The 21,162-nt window shown below is 46.0% G+C and overlaps 1 protein-coding gene across 1 annotated transcript in view; it reads left to right on the forward strand.

Annotated features, from left to right (window-relative positions):
- Window positions 1-21,162, forward strand: part of LOC103280851 (uncharacterized) — a 97,191-nt gene that overhangs the window by 15,876 nt on the left and 60,153 nt on the right. Inside the window, exons 10-22 of the mRNA XM_062976995.1 lie at window positions 621-907; window positions 3,077-3,348; window positions 4,082-4,231; window positions 4,361-4,620; window positions 4,711-4,795; window positions 5,004-5,060; window positions 8,341-8,585; window positions 8,694-8,977; window positions 9,064-9,335; window positions 12,781-13,385; window positions 14,293-14,869; window positions 16,447-16,646; window positions 18,437-18,820. Coding sequence (XP_062833065.1) covers window positions 621-907; window positions 3,077-3,348; window positions 4,082-4,231; window positions 4,361-4,620; window positions 4,711-4,795; window positions 5,004-5,060; window positions 8,341-8,585; window positions 8,694-8,977; window positions 9,064-9,335; window positions 12,781-13,385; window positions 14,293-14,869; window positions 16,447-16,646; window positions 18,437-18,820 — 3,678 coding nt within the window. The remainder of the gene's footprint in view (window positions 1-620; window positions 908-3,076; window positions 3,349-4,081; window positions 4,232-4,360; window positions 4,621-4,710; window positions 4,796-5,003; window positions 5,061-8,340; window positions 8,586-8,693; window positions 8,978-9,063; window positions 9,336-12,780; window positions 13,386-14,292; window positions 14,870-16,446; window positions 16,647-18,436; window positions 18,821-21,162) is intronic.

Raw genomic sequence — 21,162 nt, forward strand, 5'->3', positions numbered from 1 at the left:
TTGGGTGGCTTACATGGGGACCAAGGCCAATAATGTATAATAAAAAGAAACAAAAAAATTCATTTCAATTACAATAAAATTGATGCATATATATATATATATATATATATACACACACACACACACACACACACACACACACACACACACACACACATACTAGCTGTGCCCGGCCACGCGTTGCTGTGGCAAAGTATGGTGGTATGGGAAATAAAGTATTGAGGAATTGGTGGTAGTTAAGGTAAAGAATCCCCTGGGCTGAGCGGGTTGCTAGGAGACCAAGTGAGCGGAGCTTAGCCTTCTAACTGGCAGCAATGGGATAAAAACAATTATTCCTCTCCCTCTAATTAGGACTTTATTTTTCTTTTCTTTTTGTTGTATCAACCTAGAGGCATGGATGAGGGGTTGTGCTGTCAATTTTCGAGGTTGTGGGGTGTTTACTTTTGTTGTTTTGTCCGCTGCCGTGATACCATCACTCTTTTATATATATAGATATATATATCATAACATAACTCGCCAAACAACCTAACCAGTAGCCAATGGTCTCTACCAGAAGCCAGATCTTGGGAGCTGTCTTTATAACTGATGGGCTGGTTCGATTCCTCCTCCTCTTTCTTCAGGTGAACGGAGCAAAAGTGGCACTTCCGGCCGACCTAGCCCATGGTCTCCGGGTGGAGGAAAGCCCTCCCCACGTGGTCCTCAGGGGCCCCTTGGGCTTCATGGCCAAGTTTGATGGGGACCAGGAGCTGCTCGTCCAGGTGGATGAGAGGTACAAGGGGCAGCTGTGCGGACTCTGCGGCACCTTCTCTGGCAGCCAGCTGGACGACTTCCTAAAGCCAGACGGAAGCCTGGAACATGACCCCAATGTCTTTGGTAACAGCTGGAGAGTACCGGACGCTGACTGGACGTAAGTGCCGGACTCTGTTGACCATCTCCCAAGTCCTGAGACCTTGTGCCATGACTCTTTCTCTCGGCTCTGAAGCCCTTGATGGCTCAACTGGGGGTCATACCATCATAACGGCATTTCAGGCATTGTGCAAGGAGGTATGCCAGGATCTCCTTGTGCACCTGTTCATTTCTTGGCTGGATGGCCCCCAATACAGCTTCACCCCAAGATAAATGGCCCTTGATTGGCAGAGGGTTGCATGAGGGGAGAGGGAGACCAGGAAAGCTCCTTTGTCCTGCCATCCTACCTTCCCCCACTGTTGTCAACACTTCTTTTAAGTTAAACAGGAATGAATGTTTACAACTCATGGAGGTGTGCAAATTCAGTGTGAGCAATGGGAGGGAGGACAGCAATGGTCCCATGGGTGACTGCTTCATGTTGCATCTTAGTGTGGGTGGCATTTTCCCCAGAATTTCCATGGTACAATATCTGAATTGACCTCTTGGGGGAGCCAGAGAGCATTTTCTCTCTGATGGCCCAATAGTAACAGTAGTAGAAACTCTTTAGTTTATTTATTTATTTATTTATTTACAGTATTTATATTCCGCCCTTCTCACCCCGAAGGGGACTCAGGGCAGATCACATTGTATATATATGGCAAACATTCAATGCCATATACACATAGAACAAAGACAGAGACAGACGCAGAGGCAATTTAACCTTCTCCTGAGGGTATGCTTGATTCTGGCCACAGGGGGGAGCAGCTGCTTCATCATCCACTGCGACGGCACTTCTTCATTCAAAAGCGGGTGGATGATTTTTATGGAATCACAAATTAGTTAAATTAGCCTCCCCACTTTATAAATGGTACCTTAATTTCCTACTTGATAGATGCAACGATCTTTCGGGTTGCTAGGTCAGCAACGAGCAGGGGCTATTTTTTTATTTTTAATTGTTGAGTGCTCACCCCACCACAGACTGGCCTCAAACTCATAACCTCTTGGTCAGAGTGATTTATTGCAGTTGGCTGATCACCAGCCTGCACCACAGCCCCACCTAAATCACGAAGCAGATGACCTTTCTAGGTTGTAGTAACAGAAATATGTAAATGATCTGTTTCATGAACAGATCACTGCCTTAAAGTCTGTTGTGCCTGGCTTCCAATGGCAATATCTGAAGAGGAGACTTGGGGAAACCAGCTGGCATTGCTCTGTATCTTTCAATGGCACAATTGTAATGGTCGCAGTCATGGGTTGGTGCTGTATAGCTAGACAAGTTACTTGAGAGTCATCTGACAATGTTGTTATTATGTACCTCAAGGAGAGATTTTCTATATATATATAAGAGTGATGGCATCAGGGCAGCGGACAAAACAACACAACTACAGGCCCCCCAACCTTGAAATTTGACAACACAACCCATTATACACAGCTCTAGGTTGATACAACAAAAATAAAATAAAAATAAAGTCCTAATTAGAGGGAAAGGAATAATTGTTTTTATCCAATTGCTGCCAGTTAGAGGGCTAAGCTCCGCCCACTTGGTCTCCTAGCAACCTACTCAGTCTAGGGGACAGGCACAGTTAGGCCTCAGGCCTCTTCCACACTGCCTATAAGATACAGATTATCTGATTTTAACTGGATTATATGGCAGTGTAGACTCAAGGCCCTTCCACATAGCTATATTACCCATTTAGAATCTTATATTATCTGCTTTGAACTGGATTATCTTGAGTCCACACTGCCAGATAATTCACTTCATGTTAAGATTACAAATATACAGTAGAGTCTCACTAATCCAGCATAAACAGTGTCCTCTATCCTCACCACTTTCACAGTACACAAACAACCAAATGCATACTAAACATAAAGACTACCATACAACAGACATTCAATACCACCACTACCTCAACAATTTCTCACCAACACCACCAGACAACGCCACAGCCACGCGTGGCCGGGCACAGCTAGTGTGTCAATAAAAGTCTCTGCTCAAGCAAGCAAGCAACGTGTTCATCAAGAAAGCCACTGAGCTTCCCAAAACTGAATGAGGCAGGATGACAGGGACTCCTGCAAACCATTCACTTAGTTGGGTATTCCCTTTTTGCAGAATCACAGCCCAGAGAATCGTATGTCCGGCTTAGGCTCCCAAAGCACACCACTGTCACGTGGACTCCTTTCTTCCCTGCAGGTGTGACTCCTCCCCAGTGGTCCCCCCACCCTGTGACCCCATAAAGGAGGTGGCCTTTCAGAGCCTGTGCAATGTCCTCCTGGCCAGGGACGGCCCCTTTGCCTTGTGCCACGGGAACATCCCTCCCCAGCTCTACTTTGAGACCTGCGTCTATGACCAGTGTGCTACCGGCGGAGACAGCGGCCAGTTCTGCAAGAGCCTGGAAGCCTATGCTGCGGCCTGTGAACAGGCGGAGGTGGCCCTTGGCGAATGGAGGAAGGGGACCTCCTGTGGTGAGTGGGGCACGGAAAGTGGGGCATCTTTGGACCTGGAGTACATTGGCAACAAGGGAAAGGCAACATGGCTTCTAGGGGCCCTTCCACACAGCCATATCACCCAGAATATCATGGCAGATAATCCACAGTATCTGTTTGGAACAGGGTTATCCGAGTCCACACTGCCATATAATCCAGTTCGATGGGGATTTTATTCAGCTGTGTAGAAGGGACCTAAGCTTCCTTGAGGAGAGAGAAAGTGGGGGTATGAATAAACAGAAGAAGAAGCAGGACGTGAAGAGAGCATTTCATAGTTTATAGGCAGAGTTGTGTGCAAAAGAGTCATGTGCTGTTCCATAACTCACATTTATTCCCACGTGGGGACTTTGGCAGAGCCACTAGCTCTTCAGCGTAACAGGTCCCCTCCAGTCCTTTCTGAGTGACCCTCAAGCAAGTTGTTCTGAGTGACCCTCAAGCAAGAGCAGAAGGAGAGGCCCAAGAAGGGTCAGTGATGGACATTCAATGTGTTGTCGAAGGCTTTCATGGCCGGGATCACAGGGTTGTTGTATGTTTTCCGGGCTGTATGGCCATGTTCCAGAAGTATTCTCTCCTGACGTTTCGCCCACATCTATGGCAGGCATCCTCAGAGGTTGTGATGGACATTCACTTTCTGGAACATTGCAGATATGATGCCTTTGTACAGCTGAAGTTGCTCCTTCCATAGGTCAACCCAGTCTTGTCCCTTTCTCAGATTCCTCCACTTCCTGTGACTTCTCCTGCTCCTTTGACGCGGACTTCTGCTCCTGGATGCAGTCGGACACTGAAAGCTTTGACTGGACACGGCACAAGGGCCCTACCTCCTCCTCGACCACAGGACCATCATTTGACCACACCACGGGAGGTAAGTCATGAAGGATGGGCCTAATGGATCTGGCCCTCTTTGCTCAGACTGGAAATGACGTCAATTGCCATCTGGCCACCAGTTCCCCCCATTCTCCTGAAGGTGCTGACGGCATGTTCTCCTTTCCAGAGGGCTTCTTCATCTACCTGAAGAGCAACGAGGCCAACCGGGGGGACGTGGCCCACCTGCTCAGCCCCACCTGTGCCTCTAATGGGCCTCGCTGCTTCCGCTTCTGGTACCACATGTATGGTGTGGCTCGCACCATGGCCCTCCATGTTTACGTGGTCCTTGATGGAGGATCTCCCGAGTTAGTCTGGTCTGAGACGGGGAACCACGGAGACCGGTGGAAGAAAGCAGAAGTCTCCATCGCTCACACCGGAAGGCTGCAGGTAAATGAGGGGGTTCGGAGCACAGACCTGACCAGAAACGTAGGCTCTTTACCATACTTGGAACTCATTGGAGACCTTGTCTTTCCTCAGATAATCCTGGAAGGTGTGCGGGGAGAAGACTTCCGCAGTGACGTGGCTGTGGACGACATTTATGTGACAGACGGATACTGCCCAGGTAAGACTGCAGCTGAGATACCTTTGAGCAAAAGGCAAACCTTCATTTTTGCCATTCTGTGAATGGGACACCGTTTTAGATAATGGGACTCGAGCATCCACAGATTTCAGTGTCCACAGGAAACTTGAAACCAAAGTTGGACTTATTCCTCAAATGGATGTGTGACAGGTACCTTAAATGAAAGACTAAATGCACTTTTGTATTATAGGACATGTGATTACCACCACTGCCAGCACAACCACGAGTGCAGGTCCTCCAACTTCTGGTGAGTCTCCTAAAACTGAGCCCAGCTGTGGGTGGTGGTTGTGTACTTGAATGGCTTTCCTTGGGTCCATAGAGCAGAGTTTCTCAAACTGGGTTCTTCCAGATGTTTTGGGTGTGAGCTTGAAATGGCAGACAAAGGTTTGAGGCAATGAAACAAAAAGAGTTCCGGTGCCTGTAGAAAAAAGACGTTTATTCTCAGTGGCCAGAGAGAATATAGCAATAAGAAAAAGACCTTCTCCTGTAATCAGGAAAGCGAAGGTATGAAACAAAGAAACACAGATCCTTATATACTATTTTGGTCTACCTCTATCTACGTCACATAGGTATTATCCATCACCAATTAGTGTCAAAAAAGTCTTACTCAGCACTTAACTAAAAAGCTACTATTGCATTTTCCTAAAATATAGGCTCTTTCAAGACCTCTGACCCTTCATTAGAACTTATCTCTGGAATTTCCTATCTCGGCTTTTAGGGCTCCCCCTCAACCTCCATTAGCACCCCTTTTCATTCCTCATGGAGACAGGCTGCCTAAACTCCCCTTGACAACCCTAAAAGCCTCAATTTGTCTTCAGTGCACCGGTATGGGCTTATCTGGTCTGTTGACACTTAACAGGTGTTTCTGCATGTTTGAGGCCTCTTTAAGTGAACTTTAGTCTTTGCTATGGGGAGAGATCTATTTGCCAGGGCAGAATGTATTTTTGGGCTATAGGCACACAATTCTGCTTGTGATTACATTTTTCCTTTTTTCTATTTCTTAACATGATTACATTCAATATATAGTTTCCAACACAAGTATTATATTTTCCCAATACACCTTCATCAAGCTCCCACAATTCCCACCTGGTAAGCTGGCTGGGATTTCTGTGAGCTGAAGTCCAAAGTGCCTGGAGGAGCAGAGTTTGAGAAACACTGACATAGAGCATTACCCGGAGACCCAGGAAAGGGCTAGCGAGGGCTTCCCAGGCTTGTCCAGTGGCCTCAGCCATGGTCCTCTCCAGTCTGCAGAACAAGTTGGGCCAAACAGCTCTATACATGAAGACTCAGGAACTGGACTGGCTCTAAATGTGGTCCAGAGGCCTAAGAGAATTGCAAACTAGAGATGGGGATCAGTCAAGGTTCAGAAAACAATCAGATTTCGTGGAGTGTTTTTCCTGAGTTTTTCCTGCCCAGGTCAGACTCTGCAGCCGAGGTTCCTTTGAGCATACAAGTGTTGAGTTTTTGAGATGATATTGGAACCACGGCGGAAGTTTTTAAAGTTTCAATATTACTGAATTTCTTCAAATCTTTCTTGCTTTCTGCAAAATCCTTTTTGGTATCAGGTCCTGTGCGCTATCCTGAACTGAAATGTGAACATCTTTATTTTACATATATGTCCAAAGTAGTAGTAGTAGTAGTAGTAATTGTTAATGTGGGATTTGTGTATTGGTAGTGTTTAACATTCAATGCAAACAGACAAACAACATTCAGGTTTTTTTTAGACAGACACAGAGGCATTTTAACATCTTTCCAGTTTCACGATTCTGGCCACAGGGGGAACTGTTGCTTCACCGTCCATTGGTGGCTGTTCTTCCTCATTCTTTTCCTCGTGTTTTGCTGGCAGTTTTATGGTGTTGTAGATTAGTTAAATTAGCCTCCCGCATAAAGCGTACCTAAATTTTCCCTACTTGACAGATGCAACTGTCTTTCGGGGCTGCATAGGTCAACAGCAAGCCGGGGCTATTTTTTTTTTTAATGGTCGGAGGCTTAACCCGACCCGGGCTTCGAACTCATGACCTCTCGGTCAGTAGTGATTTATTGCAGCTGGTTACTAGCCAGCTGCGCCACAGCCCGGCCCCAATGACACACTTTATAGCTGTTCCTTTTTTTGGCCATATATTGCACTGTTTTCATGGGCTCTTGTGAGTGACATAAGATGGCACAGCACAATTTTACACCCCTGTTTGTCACTTTATGGTGGAAGGGAATGATCACGAGTGCCTTCTGCACATACTCTATCGTCTTGCATCCAGCCCAGGAGAGAAAGCATTACTTTCTTGGATCCTCACCCAGCAAAACAGTTGGTCCTCCATATCAACCAGTTCTGCACCCATAGATTCCATAATCTGTGACCTGAAAATATTTTGAAAAGTACTCCAGAGAGAAAACCTTCATTTTGCCATTTTGTAAAATGGCATCATTTATAATCTATCCATGGGTTTTGGTATCCACGAAAATCCTGGAAGCAAACTCCAATGGATCCCAAATCCCCCTGTGCTTTTGCCCTTCATCCTCAAAGGAGTGCCTGACATGTGATTTGAATCAAAGACTAAATGCAGTTTATCTTCGTGGGACATGTGGATACCACCATCATCAGCACAACAACAAGCACAGCTCCTCCAACCTTGAACGGAGTCCAGATTTTTTTTTGGGGGGGGGGGGGGGTACCAGGTAGAGTAGTGGAAGGACCTACCTTGATTCCAAAAGAGTAGGACATGAACTCCCAGGAAAGACAGTGAAGGCTTCCTGGAGCTTCTCCTGATGTCTTTCCTGGGTTCCTGGTGCTCAAAGGACAGAAGATGCCTAAGCATGTTCTTCTCCACCTTAGAGACCAGGCAAATCCAAACAGCTTCATACATTAACACTGAGGCTGGACTCCAAATGTGGTCCAAAGGCCCAGGAGATTTGCAAACTAGGAAGCTGGGTTTTGTGGAATGTGGATCTGTCAGGGATTCCTCTTCTTCAGAAGAGGAAGGGGAGCAGGAAAGTGTTCGAGAATCTGAGGGTGAGTTGGAGTCTGAGGAGGAGACTTTGCAAGTACCCTGAGTCCAGGAGAGGTGAAAGGGAACAGAGCAGAGAGATTGCTCAGCTAGAATAGGTGCCAGAAATGCAGCTGAGTAATTGGGAACTTCCCTAACAGCTGTGAGGGGACTCAGGGCTATAAAGCAGAAGCAGGTGCAGCCAGCTCTTGCTGGTAACAAACTGAATCTAATGCCTTCACTCTCCGTGTGCCTGCTCTGGATTTATTGCTGTTTCTTTGTCTGAAGTAAGACTTCCAGGCTGCTGCTGCTGCTGCTGCTGCTGCTGCTGCTGCTGCTTCTTCTTCTTCTTCTTCTTCTTTTTGCATTATACCACTGTGCTGTACTTTATGTTTTGCTGAAATAAAGCAGTTTATATTTACTTACCACAGTGTCTTAAGGTTGTTCTTGAAAGGCAAGCAGGACAGGATCCAGCAATTGAGAGGCTCACAGATGCTCCTTCCTTCCCTAAGACACCAAGTTCTGACCTCTTTCTCTTCCTGGCAGAGTCCTGCGTGGTGTCGGGGGACCCCCACTACTACACCTTTGACCAGCAAGCCCACCACTTCATGGGCAACTGCACCTACACGCTCTCCCAGCCCTGTGGCCCTGACAGCCTCCTCCTGCCCATGTTCAATGTGGAGGCCACCAACGAACACCGAGGGGGCAACACACAGGTCTCCTACATCAAGAGCGTGGATGTGGATGTCCAAGGCATCCGGATCACATTGGAGAAGGGGGGGACCGTGAAGGTACAGTGTGAACGGCGAGGGAGAAACATTCCAATAGCATCCCTCCTTGCTTCCCTCTTTAGCGCATCATATCAGGTCTCCAAGAGATGTTCTTGAATCTCTCCCCAGGTCAATGGGAAGGAAAGCGATGTCCCCTCTGACCTTGCGCCATTTGTGAAAATCTTCCGCAGCGGCTTTTACATCATAGTGTCCACAGTCTTTGGGCTGAGAGTCAGGTTTGATGGAGACCATCAGGTGGAAGTGACTCTCCCAAGCATCTACAGGGGCAAGGTGTGTGGCTTGTGTGGCAACTACAATGGTAACCCCGATGATGACTTCCTGAACCCTCGTGGGGAACTAGAACCGGACTCCACCAGCCTGGGAAACAGCTGGCTAGTTGGCAACCTCACAGTGTAAGTTGCACCCATGAGGGAAGTATGAACCCCCCACCCAGACATTCCATTTTTACCAGGTAAACGTTGTCACTCTCTCCTCCCAGTTGTTCCTCAGGGTCCAGTCCTGTCTGCACAGAGGATGAGATCAAAGAAGCTCAGAGCAGCCGCTTCTGTGGCCTCATCACAGACGTAACTGGGCCCTTCAGGCATTGCCACAGCACCCTGAACCCAACGGTCCACTTCGATGGCTGCGTCTATGACCAGTGCGCTCTGCCCCAAGACCCGGGCTCCCTTTGCAGGAACCTCCAGTCCTATGCGGACGCCTGCCAGTCCCACGGTGTCCACATTGACCCATGGAGGAATGCCACCTTCTGCCGTAAGTCTTGGGGACAGCCATGGTGGTTATTAGGACAAGACTTCTGCAGGTGAAAGAGCACAAAATAAAGCCATGCAATGTAGGGATAGTGTAAGATGGTTGCTGTTGTGACTGCGCCTTCGGGGATTATGGTTGATGGTGATGGGATTAGAAGAGGAAGAAAAAAACCTCATGATGAGGGTTCATTGGAGGAGTTGCGCAGGAAACGGATTAGAGAGCTCAATGGGGAATCTTCTGAGGAAGATTCAGATGGGGAGTTTGGGGAAGAAATGGATGCTGGGGAACAGGTGGTGGCTGGGGAAGCGAGCACTGAATGGGCACAGCCACCGGAGATGTCTGGGGATTTGGGGCCTATGGATACTACTGAACTTGGGGTGTCTGCAGGAGCAGATCCCACTTGGGATGCTTGGAGAAGGGAGGATGGTTCTTTAAGTGTTCATGGGGCTAAGTATGGGCAGGATGATTGGGACTCCGACGAACTATTAGGCACTCCTGATCCACGAGCTCTAGCTGTGTGGAGTTCGGACTCTGAGTAAGATCTGGGACACCTGGTGTTTGGGTGTGAGTGTTTGGACACCCAAGAGGAAGGGAAATAAAATGGGAATGTTTGGCCACTTCACTTTGCATGTGGCAAGGTGTTGCTGAGGCGCCATTGGGATTTCTGTGCATTCATGAAGACTGGACTGGGACTGTGCTTCTGATCTGCTGTTACCATCGTTGCTTGGCTCTTTGTGCCTTTTCGTGGACCTGGTTTTGATAACTGCACCCTCTTCGGACCCTGGATTGGAATTTGACCTTGCTTCTGTCTTCACCCTTTGATTGACGACTACTCTCGGCTTTTGACTACTGGCTTGCCCTCCGGATTTCGCTGCTGTCTCCTGACCTGACCTTGGATCCTCCTGACTACGTCTCTTCACCCTCCTCTTGGAGCTCTTGGCTTTATCTGCACCATGGAAGCAGTTTACTGCATTTCTAGTTTGTTTGTTTTCAGACCAGTTTGGTGTTTTCTTTTGGGAACTGTCCCTTTAAATCCACAGAGCCGGCTGGCTGCTACAGAAAGGGCTTGGACCCAAAAAGTTCCTTTTGCACTAAGTTTGTTTAGCTTTGTTTTTCCTGCTTGGAGTTCCGGATTTAAGCTACTCATTGCAGTTCTTGGAAGGTTTCAAGTTCTTGTTTGTTTTGTCTATTTGTTAGAAGTCAACTCAATTTGTTTTTTAAGCTGAACTGAAGCGTCTTTTTAGTTTTATTTGAATGCCTGCGTGGATAAACAGCTTGGCTTGTTAAGACATACTTTTGAGTTATATTTTTGTTCAGACTGCTCTTGAAACATTGATAGTGAAGTGTTTCAAGATATCTTCTGTGTTTATGTTTACTTTTTGGCTTATCTCCTGAATAAACTCTGTTTTGTTCGTTAATTGGCGTCTGACTCTTGACAGTTGCAGTGCAAAGGCAAATGATCCTTAGTGGAGCATGTAAGAGCTCAGTTCAGTATGTTGGAACAGGTTAATAGAGAACACTGTGGAAGCTTGTAGATGTGGACCGTGGTTGGAACCTTGGAGAAGACCTTGATAAAGAAAAATGCTGAGAATAGTGAGGAGAAAGGTGGGAGAGCAGAGAACAAAAGTTGGAAGGGCAAACAGAAAGCTTCTGGACCTGGCCAAACAGCCTGGAAAATCCACAACACACAGAATTATTGAAAGACAGATTGTTGATGAAGGATTGAATAAGTGGAGTGAAGCTTCTTTGTCCTTGAAGCCTGTGCACCTATCATAGAAACACATAAACAACAGTTGCAATGTGAGTAAGGGCTGGCATAAAACAGAAGGTTTTGGATAAGAAGTTAAAGCACTAGATCCATGTATTTGCTTATAATTTCATTGTGTTGTAGTAGAGCATAAAATACAGCATTATATGCTCTTATGGATGTTTTACCTTCTTGGCTTGAAGGTTCCCTTCAGTATGATGGAAGGGCAGTTGCTTGGCTTCCACAGCATTTTTCACCCCAGAGAGAGAAGCAGTCTGTCAACTGTATGCATTTGCAGTCTCAAAAATACATCCATGAGACAGAAATGACTTATTTAAAAAGTACAGGTACAGACTACCAAGGTAATTTATTGGATGATCTTGTCAGAGCGGTTTCCTAGGCACACACGCACAGCAGAAGTCGCTGACGAGGAAGCTCTGGATAAATAACGACGCTGTAGTCTTCAGTTTTCCTTCAAAAGTTTACTTACGAACGGAAATCTCACAAGATGATACACAGCTCTCACGCAGACACACACGGGAAGGGACACAGAGAGAAAAGATAGGAAGTAGAGGGCTATTTATGTATCTCTATGAGCTGGCACCTTTCTCTAGAAAGTTCCAAGGCCAAATGCTAACTTGAGATCAACAAGTGAGGTAACAGACACCATTTGTGCCAAAGAGGTGTGGAGGTGAAGAAGACCCTCAGTAATTGGTCAAGTTTAGATAAGCCAAGATATATATTCTTTGTTTACTGCGCCATGCTTCGTGGTAGCCATTTGCAAGTACAGTAGAGTCTCACTTATCCAACACTTGCTTATCCAATGTTCTGGATTATCCAATGCATTTTTGTAGTCAATATTTTCAATATATCGTGATATTTTGGTGCTAAATTCGTAAATACAGTAATTACTACATAGCATTACTACATATTGAACTACTTTTTCTGTCAAATTTGTTGTATAACATGATGTTTTGGTGCTTAATTTGTAAAATCATAACCTAATTTGATGTTTAATAGGCTTTTCCTTAATCTCTCCTTATTATCCAACATATTCGTTTATCCAACGTTCTGCTGGCCCATTTATGTTGGATAAGTGAGACTCTACTGTACAGGCCATTGGTGTGTACGGCTGATTTGCATTTCTCATAGCTATGGTGAAAATAAACTTTGCTTTTGTACTCTCACGAGACTAGATTTTCTGTCTGATTGCCTCCTGTGCCAGAACTCCTTTTTGAGATAAATTGCCTTACATAAACTGGGGGCTCGTCCGGGATGGCACACCATTCCGAAACCTGTGCTGGAGGAACAGAAATTCCTCCATCCTGCTTGCATGTGTCTGGATACTCTGTTGCCAACATTAATTATATTAAATTTTCCTAAACCTCCACTCAAGGTTCACTCGAACAGAGACAGAGACAACAGACAGACAGACGCAGAGGCAATTTAACCTTCTCCTGAGGGGATGTTCGATTCTGGCTACAGGGGGGAGCAGCTGCTTCATCATCCACTCTGACGGCACTTCCTCACTTCCTCATTACAACGTTGTAAATTAGTTAAACTTGCCTCCCCATTTTTTTTTTTAAAGAGCATAGGCTGCAATTTTGAACATAATGCCAGAGAAAGAAATTTGTGAAAGACCGGCAAGAGGATGGATAGATCAGGTCCACATCTTACCTGGGGTCTCCTTGTTTTCCACAGCCGTCTCCTGCCCTCCCAACAGCCACTACGAGTCCTGTGCCATCGCTTGCCCCGGGACCTGCGTGGACCCACGTGCTCCTGCCGCCTGCAGCCTCCCATGCACCGAGGCCTGCGCCTGCGACAGCGGCTTCCTGCTCCACGGAAACGGCGCATGCGTTCCCAGCCACCAGTGCGGATGCTGGGAGCAGGGCAAGCACTACCCGGTGGGCTCCGAATTCTGGACGGACGACACCTGCTCCTCCAAGTGCGTGTGTCCCCAGCGAGGAGGACGCCTGGAGTGCCTCAGCGCCCGCTGCCCGGCAGACCATTTCTGTGGGGTCCAGAATGCGGTCCCTGGCTGCTACCCCCACACCTTTGGGGTCTGCTATGCCTATGGGGACCCCCATTACTACACCTTTGACAAGGCCATGCACCACTTCATGGGCAACTGCACCTACACGCTGGCCAAGGTCTGTGCCAACCCCGCAGGGCTGCCGTTCTTCAACGTCGAGGCCAAGAATGAGTACCGATGGGGAAACCCCTCCGTGTCCTACGTCCAGAGAGTCGTGGTGGATGTTTACGGGGAGCGGGTTGAAATAGTGAAAAATGAGCGCAGCCACGTGCTGGTAAGTGACTAAACATCTTCATCTTTGGCTTACTTTTGACACTAAAACCATAATGGATCTGTAATATAGCTTAATCTTTCTAACTTTAAGGCTATCCAAGGAAGGCAGAATGGACTCCCGTGAGCAGCTCTCGGAGTCCACCATGCCATGGTAAAATTGCCATCAGCCCTGTTCTTATTGGCAGGCATTGCTGTCTATGGAAGAGCCACTAAGAGACATGCCCATGCAGTGTCAATGCAAGCAGAGGTCCAGAATAAGTTTGGTGTTTTTAAAAGTTTTTGCTGGCTCCAAAAGTGGCCTGGGGCATTTGACCAAGAGATTATGTTCTCCAATATGTGCTATAACAACAACAACTTGGTTTGTTTGCCCCTTGATAATAAGTTTGTAATGTTTTCAGAAATGGGTTGATTGCATTAGCCATGATCAAAAAGGTGAGATTTAAGTGAATGATTGACAGTGACAACCTTATACTTTTTCTCTTCAATGTAGGAGTTAGATGAAGCAAATGCCAAACTTGTTCTTTGGAGTATGCATCTGGGATGTGATTGGGCTTTTAGGATGTATATGGCACTCCCCAATCCCTGATTTGGTTTGGGATAATGCAGCAAGGGTCAGAATTGCACTGTAAACACAGATGAAAGCAAAATGGAGTGTTTTTCAGTCTAATAATAATAATAATAATAATACTTTATTTATACACCGCCCTATCTCCTCAAGGAATTCAGAACAGTTTCCAGCACAGCAGGAAACATACAACAAGTTAAAACATACAGCAATTAAAACATTATACACATAAACAGGAACACATAAAACAAATAGTCATAACCAAGAATTAAAACCTAATACAGCTTGCAAGGAGACCTTAGGATCCTTCTTCTTCCTGAATGCCTCTTTGACCCCCTTTTAGGTGAACAAGGTCCGAATGACCCTTCCAGTGGAGCGACTGGACGGTTCCATCCGTGTGGAGAACAGTGGGCGCTACGTGAGGCTGGACACAAATTTCAGCTTGTCAGTCTCCTTTGACACTGATCACACGGTGGAAATCCGGTTGCCCACTGCCTACTCCAACCAGACCTGCGGCATGTGTGGCAACTTCAACGGGCACACGCAGGATGATCAAATGATGCCCAACGGACAGCAAGCGTCCAGTTCCACTGAATTGGGAAACAGCTGGCAGGTCCCCAACTCAGAGCATGACGAGCCTTCTTGTGGCGCTCCCACAGAGGATCTCCCCCCTTGTGCTCCAGAAGCGGAAGCCCTTTATGCCTCGGAGGCCTTCTGCGGTCTGATGACCAGTGTCCAGGGGCCTTGGTCAGCCTGCCTGCCTGTGGTCAGCCCTGGGACATTCTTTGAGAGCTGCGTCTTCGACCTGTGTGCCTCGGGAGGAGGCCAGCAGCTCCTCTGTGGTGCCCTGGAAGCCTATGCAGATGCCTGCCAACGAGCCGGAGTGAACATCGCCACGTGGAGAAATGCCACCTTCTGCCGTGAGTAGCCACACAAAGTCACCGCCCTTCAAGGGTCAGGAGGAGCAGGAGTCTTGTGGGCATGATGCCCCATAGAGCCAATGGCTGGATATCTTGATAGTTGTGGAAATGATGGAGATATGTATGGCTCCAAAGCATCCTGTCAGTTTTGGGATGGGAGCTTCTTACTCTACAGTTGGCAGGTCAGGTCCACCTTTCAGGTCCCAAGTAGATATATGATGGGTTATCCATCTGTAATGGAGCCCCAGTGGCGAAGTGTGTTAAAGCACTGAGCTGCTGAACTTGCAGACTGAAAGGTCCCAGGTTCAAATCCCTGGAGCGGAGTGAGCACCCACTGTTAGCTCCAGCTTCTGCCAACCTAGTAGTTCGAAAACATGCAAATGTGAGTAGATCAATATGTACCGCTCCGGTGGGAAGGTAACGGTGCTCCATGCAGTCATGGCAATGGCCACATGACCTTGGAGGTGTCTACGGACAATGCCAGCTTTTCGGCTTAGAAATGGAGATGAACACCAACCCCCAGAGTCAGACATGACTGGACTTAACGTCAGAGGAAAACCTTTAGCTTTATCCATCTGGATGCCCAAAGGACCAAAGGCTGAAAATCATAATGGCAAAGGACCCAAATCATCCTTTTGGTTTTGGGATGGAACTCATTCCTCTAGAGAAGAAATAATAATAATAATAATAATAATAATAATAATAATAATAATAATAATAATAATAGCTTTATTTTTATACCCCGCCCCGTCTCCCCGAAGGGACTCGGGACGGCTTACATGGGGCCAGGCCCGATAAAACAAACAAATAACAGTAACAAAGTAATAAAACAATTATCCCAGTAAAAAACATCAACATCAATAAAAACAATCATTAAAATCAACAAGCAGGATACAGTATTAAAACAGGAGACTAAGTCGTAGATCCCAGGCGAAGCCCCAGCCATTTAGGAGAACTGTCAGGAATCTTCAGAGCCGAAGTCCAAAATGCATGAAGGGCCAAAAAATTGGGAAGCACTGCTCTAGTGTAGGGAGGTGAGTCCAGACTTCCATCTCTAGTCTGCTCTAGCTCTTCACTCACTCATGGACCCAATAGAAGCCTTGGAAGATATGGACTTGATGTGCTATCCAGCCTCTGTTCATCTTGAATCAGCCAAGTAGGAGTGTGCAGAGTTCAAATATTTGTGAATGATGATGAAGGTCTGGATTGCCTTCCAAACCTTCATTGGCTGTCGAAGGCTTTCATGGCCAGGATCACTGGGTTGTTGTGTGTATGCCAGGCTGTATGGCCATGCTCCAGAAGTATTATCTCCTGACGTTTCGTCCACATCTATGGCAGGTATACCTCACAACCTCAGAGCTGCCATAGATGTGGACGAAACATCAGGAGAGAATACCTCTGGAACATGGCCATACAGCCCAGAAGACACACAACAACCCTTCAAGCCGCCCCGAGTCCCCATAGGGGAGATGGTGGCGGGGTATAAATAAAGTTTTATTATTATTATTATTCATTGGCTGCTTCCATGTGGTCCTTTTTGGGCACTGACCCCTTCCCCTTCCCCTCTCTTTCGTCAGCTCTGGATTGTCCTCCCAACACACACTATGACCCATGCGCTTCCGGCTGCCCTGCCACCTGCCTCAACCCCCAGGCCCCCAACAACTGCACTCAGCCCTGCGTTGAAGGATGCGCTTGCAAGGCCGGTTTGGTGCTCAGTGGCGGAGACTGTGTGCCCGTATCCAAATGCGGTTGCACCTATGCAGGACAGTACTATGCCGTGAGTATGTAAACAACAGACTAGCAACAGCACAAAGTGTTTGTGGCAGATCTCCCCATCTCGGAGCCAGGAATGCACTCTGCCACACCCGCTCCTGGGTTTTATTTTGGGATTTTGCACCATTCTAGCCTTCTTTGGAGCCTTCGGTGGCTCAGTGTGTTAAAAGGTCCCAGGTTCAAATCCGGGGAGCGGAGTGAGCGCCTGCTGTTAGCTCCAGCTTCTGCCAACCTAGCAGTTCGAAAACATGCAAATGTGAGTAGATCAATAGGTACCGCACCATGCAGTCATGCCAGCCATATGACCTTGGAGGTGTCTATGGACAATGCCGGCTCTTCGGCTTAGAAATGGAGATGAGCACCAACCCCCAGAGTTGGACACAAATGGACTTAATGTCAGGGAAAACCTTTATCCTTTACCTTAGCCTTCTTTATTAAGGGGAGAAAATGACTCAATCTCCTTATTTTCAGTCTGACTATGAAACACTTTAGAGGTGAGCAACAGATCCAGGGTTGAGGGACACAAGCTGCCTAGATATCTCATCCAGTTTGGGTTTGGACTGATTTTCTCCTTCAGCTGTTTGGAGATTGGCAGAGACCCCTTTCCACCAACCACTGCTTTTGTTTTCAGCTTCGGTGCTTGTTGTAGTTGTGGGAAATTGTTCTTCAAAGTGCAGATCCTGGATTGCTTGTGGGGAGGGATCTCCTTAGAGATCCATCAAAATGTTCTTGGGAGGTCTGCATGTTTCCTTGACTGTTCCTTCCTGACTCTGGTGTGCAAAGGGAGGGCTTGGCACATTTCTCCTCCTTGCCTACCTTCCTTGGTGCCTTTTTCATACTTGTCTATGTTTCTTGGTACATTTTCCCTCCTCACTTGTGTTTCTTGTTGCATTTGTCCTCCTCACCTGTTTCTTGGTGCCTTTTCCCTCCTCACTTGAATATAAGCCGACCCGAATATAAGCCGAGGCACCTAATTTTACCATAAAAAACTGGGATAACTTATTGACCCGAGTATAAGCCGAAGGTGAGAAATGAAGCAAGTACTGGTAAATTTCAAAATAAAAATAGATACCAATAAAATTACATTAATCGAGGCATCAATAGGTCAAATAATGTATATATATGGATACAGATATACAGGTACATGTATATAGGATTTGCAAGGACCTGCAAACATATGAGGGGAAAATTCATATATAAAATTAATGTAGATAGATAGATAGATAGATAGAGGTATAAGTACATAGAGTTTGCAAATGCATTCAGAGGGTTAATGCCTATATATCTGTAGGAGAGATTAACAAATATTTCAGGGGGAAATGCTTTCATAAGATTAATGGATATATATTTTTTTCTTCTTCCTGATTTGTAAAGGCCTCTTTCCCTTTTCAAAACATTCCCTTGGTTAAGAGCAAGGGAGGCTTTGAAAAAGAAAACACACGGATAAGGGAGGGTAAGAGAGGAATAGCTCATATATTGCCAGCAATTGCATCCAGGTTCTTTTGCCCGGCCTTGACCTTGACCCCATTATAAACTGAGGGAGGCTTTTTCAGCTCAAAAAAAAAAGGCTGAAAAACGTGGCTTATCGTCAAGTATATACGGTATGTTTCTTGGTGCCCTTTTCATTCTCACCTACATTTCTTAGTCTATTTCACCTCCTCATTGATGTCTCCTCCTTGCCTGTGTTCCTTGGTGCCTTTTTCCTCCTCACCTACATTTCATGGTGCCTTTTTCCTCCTTCTTGTATTCTGTGGTGCCTTTTCCCTCCTTGCCTATGTTTCTTTTCCTCTGCAGGAAGGAGAGGGCTTTGTGACCGAGGAGTGCAGCAGTCATTGCGTGTGCCAAGGGAATGGCAGCATCCTCTGCATGTCCATGTCCTGCGGCCCAGAGGAGGCCTGCAAGGTCCAGGGGGGCCTGAGGGGCTGCTACCCGGCCAGCAGGGCCACGTGCCACGTCTACGGAGACCCCCACTACGACACCTTCGACGGGCACCTCCACCACTTCCAAGGAGCCTGCAACTACACCTTGGTGCAGAGCTGCAACAATGACACCGGGGCTGCGTTCAGCATCACCGCCCGGAACGAGCACCGGGGAAGCCCACACTGGACGGCCCTCAACTCGGTGGCCATCACCCTGGAAGGCCTGCACATTGCCCTCCGGAAGGGCAAGGCCGTTTATGTAAGTGCACAGCCAGGCCATGCACATCTTAAACTTTGCTCTTTCATTGCTCCTCCTTGATGTGAACAAGAGTGGCGGGGTGAGCATCCGTCAATTAAAAAAATAAAAAATAGCCCCTGCTCGTTGCTGACCTAGCAACCCGAAAGATAGTTGCATCTATCAAGTAGGAAATAAGGTACCACTCATAAAGTGGGGAGGCAAATTTAACTAATTTACAATGTTGGAATGAGGAAGTACAAATATGTGAGAGGAAGTCATAGGGAGGAGGGAGCAAGCTTGTTTACTGCTGCCCTGCAGACTAGGACACAATGGAACAATGGCTTCAAAGTACAGGAAAGGAAGGAGATTCCACCTGAACCTCAGGAAGAACTTCCTCACTGTGAGAAGGGCTGTTCACAAGTGGAACTCTCTGCCCCGGACTGTGTTGCAGGCTCCTTCCTTGGAGGCTTTTAAGCAGAGGCTGGATGGCCATCTGTTGGGGGTGCTTTGAATGCGATTTCCTGCTTCTTGGCAGGGGGTTGGACTAGATAGCCCATGAGGTCTCTTCCAACTCTACTATTCTATGATTCTATGATTTTAAGTGCCATCACAGTGGATGATGAAGCAGCTGCTCCCCCCTGTGGCCAGAATCGAACATCCCCTCAGGAGAAGGTTAAATTGCCTCTGCGTCTGTCTCTGTCTCGGTTCGATGTGTATATGGGCATTGAATGTTTGCCCTATGTGTGTATAATGTGATCCGCCCTGAGTCCCCTTCGGGGTGAGAAAGAAGGGCAGAATATAAATACTGTAAATAAATAATAAATAAATAAAATTGTCTACACTGTATAATTAATACAGTATTACACCACTTTAATTGCAATGACTCAATGATATGGAAACCTGAGGGTTGTAGTTTGTAGTTGAGGCATGTGTAGTCTTTGGTAGAAAAGGCTCAAGACCTTGTAAAACTGCCACTTCCAGGATTCCACAACATTGAGGAAGCCAATCCAAGTGGCATCAAACTGCATTTGATTCTACAGTGTAGATGCACTTGGGCTCTTCTGGGTGGCTGCTTCAAAACTCCAGAGCTTTCTTTTAGGGAGGATAAAAAAGGTCCCCTTCTTCCCTGGATTTTGGAGTGTTATGGATTTTGGAATTTTGGATAAGGAATACTCAACCTGTACTAATGAATGCATGTACAGCCATTACTGCAAGGCAGACCTATGCATCTTATAAAGGAAAAGCTTTACCCAGTCTGTTTTCATAATCCTTTTAGTCTTTAATCATGTTTTATTAAGTTTGCTATTTTATTTTTATATGTTAATGTTAAATTTTATAATTTGTGTATGTCTTTTCTACATATGATGTGTTTTATATTGCTATTGTTTTTATTTGGGCTTGACCCCATGTAAGTCACCCCGAGACCCTTTGGGGAGATGGAGGCGGAGTATAAAAATAAGGTTATTATTATTATTATTATTATTATTATTATTATTATTATTATTATTATTATTATTATTGTATGACACAGCAAACAAGATAGACATGCTGGATTTCATATCACAAAATCACAAGTCGGACACTTCCCAAGTGTCTAGGACTGTGTGATGTATTTTCGAATGAAACATGCAGATCCCAGTAGGGTGGCCTTTTGCAGATGGCAAATCGTAATTTTGTCAATGTCTATTTTATTATTGACACAACGACGTTGTATGACACAGCAAACAAGATAGACATGCTGGATTTCGTTTCACAAAACCACAAGTCGAACACTTCCCAAGTGTCTAGGACTGTGTGATGTATTATTATTATTATTATTATTATTATTTTATTGTATGACACAGCAAACAAGATAGACATGCTGGATTTCGTTTCACAAAACCACAAGTCGAACACTTCCCAAGTGTCTAGGACTGTGTGATGTATTATTATTATTATTATTATTATTATTATTATTATTATTATTATTATTATTATTACACAGCAAACAAGACAGATATGCTGGATTTCGTATCACAAAACCACAAGTCGAACACTTCTCAAGTGTCTAGGACTGTGTGATGTATTTTCGGATGATGCGTGCAGATCCCAGCAGGGTGGCCTTTTGCAGTTGACAGATCATAATTTTGTCAATGTCTATTGTTTCCAAATGCCAGCTGAGATATTATTATTATTATTATTATTATTATTATTATTATTATTATTATTATTATTTCCACATCTCGGTTAAGGCTATCTCTTATAATGAAAACATTCAGCAACTTTAATAGCGCAAAGGGGTTAAAAAGAGAACAAACATTGAGATAAATGCCAAAAATGTGAGCCCTGTAAGAGGAGTGTCTGGAGGAGAAGTTAATGTGGGG

The sequence above is a fragment of the Anolis carolinensis genome, chromosome 3 (genome assembly GCF_035594765.1).
Source record: "Anolis carolinensis isolate JA03-04 chromosome 3, rAnoCar3.1.pri, whole genome shotgun sequence".
NCBI classification, from domain to species: domain Eukaryota; kingdom Metazoa; phylum Chordata; class Lepidosauria; order Squamata; family Dactyloidae; genus Anolis; species Anolis carolinensis.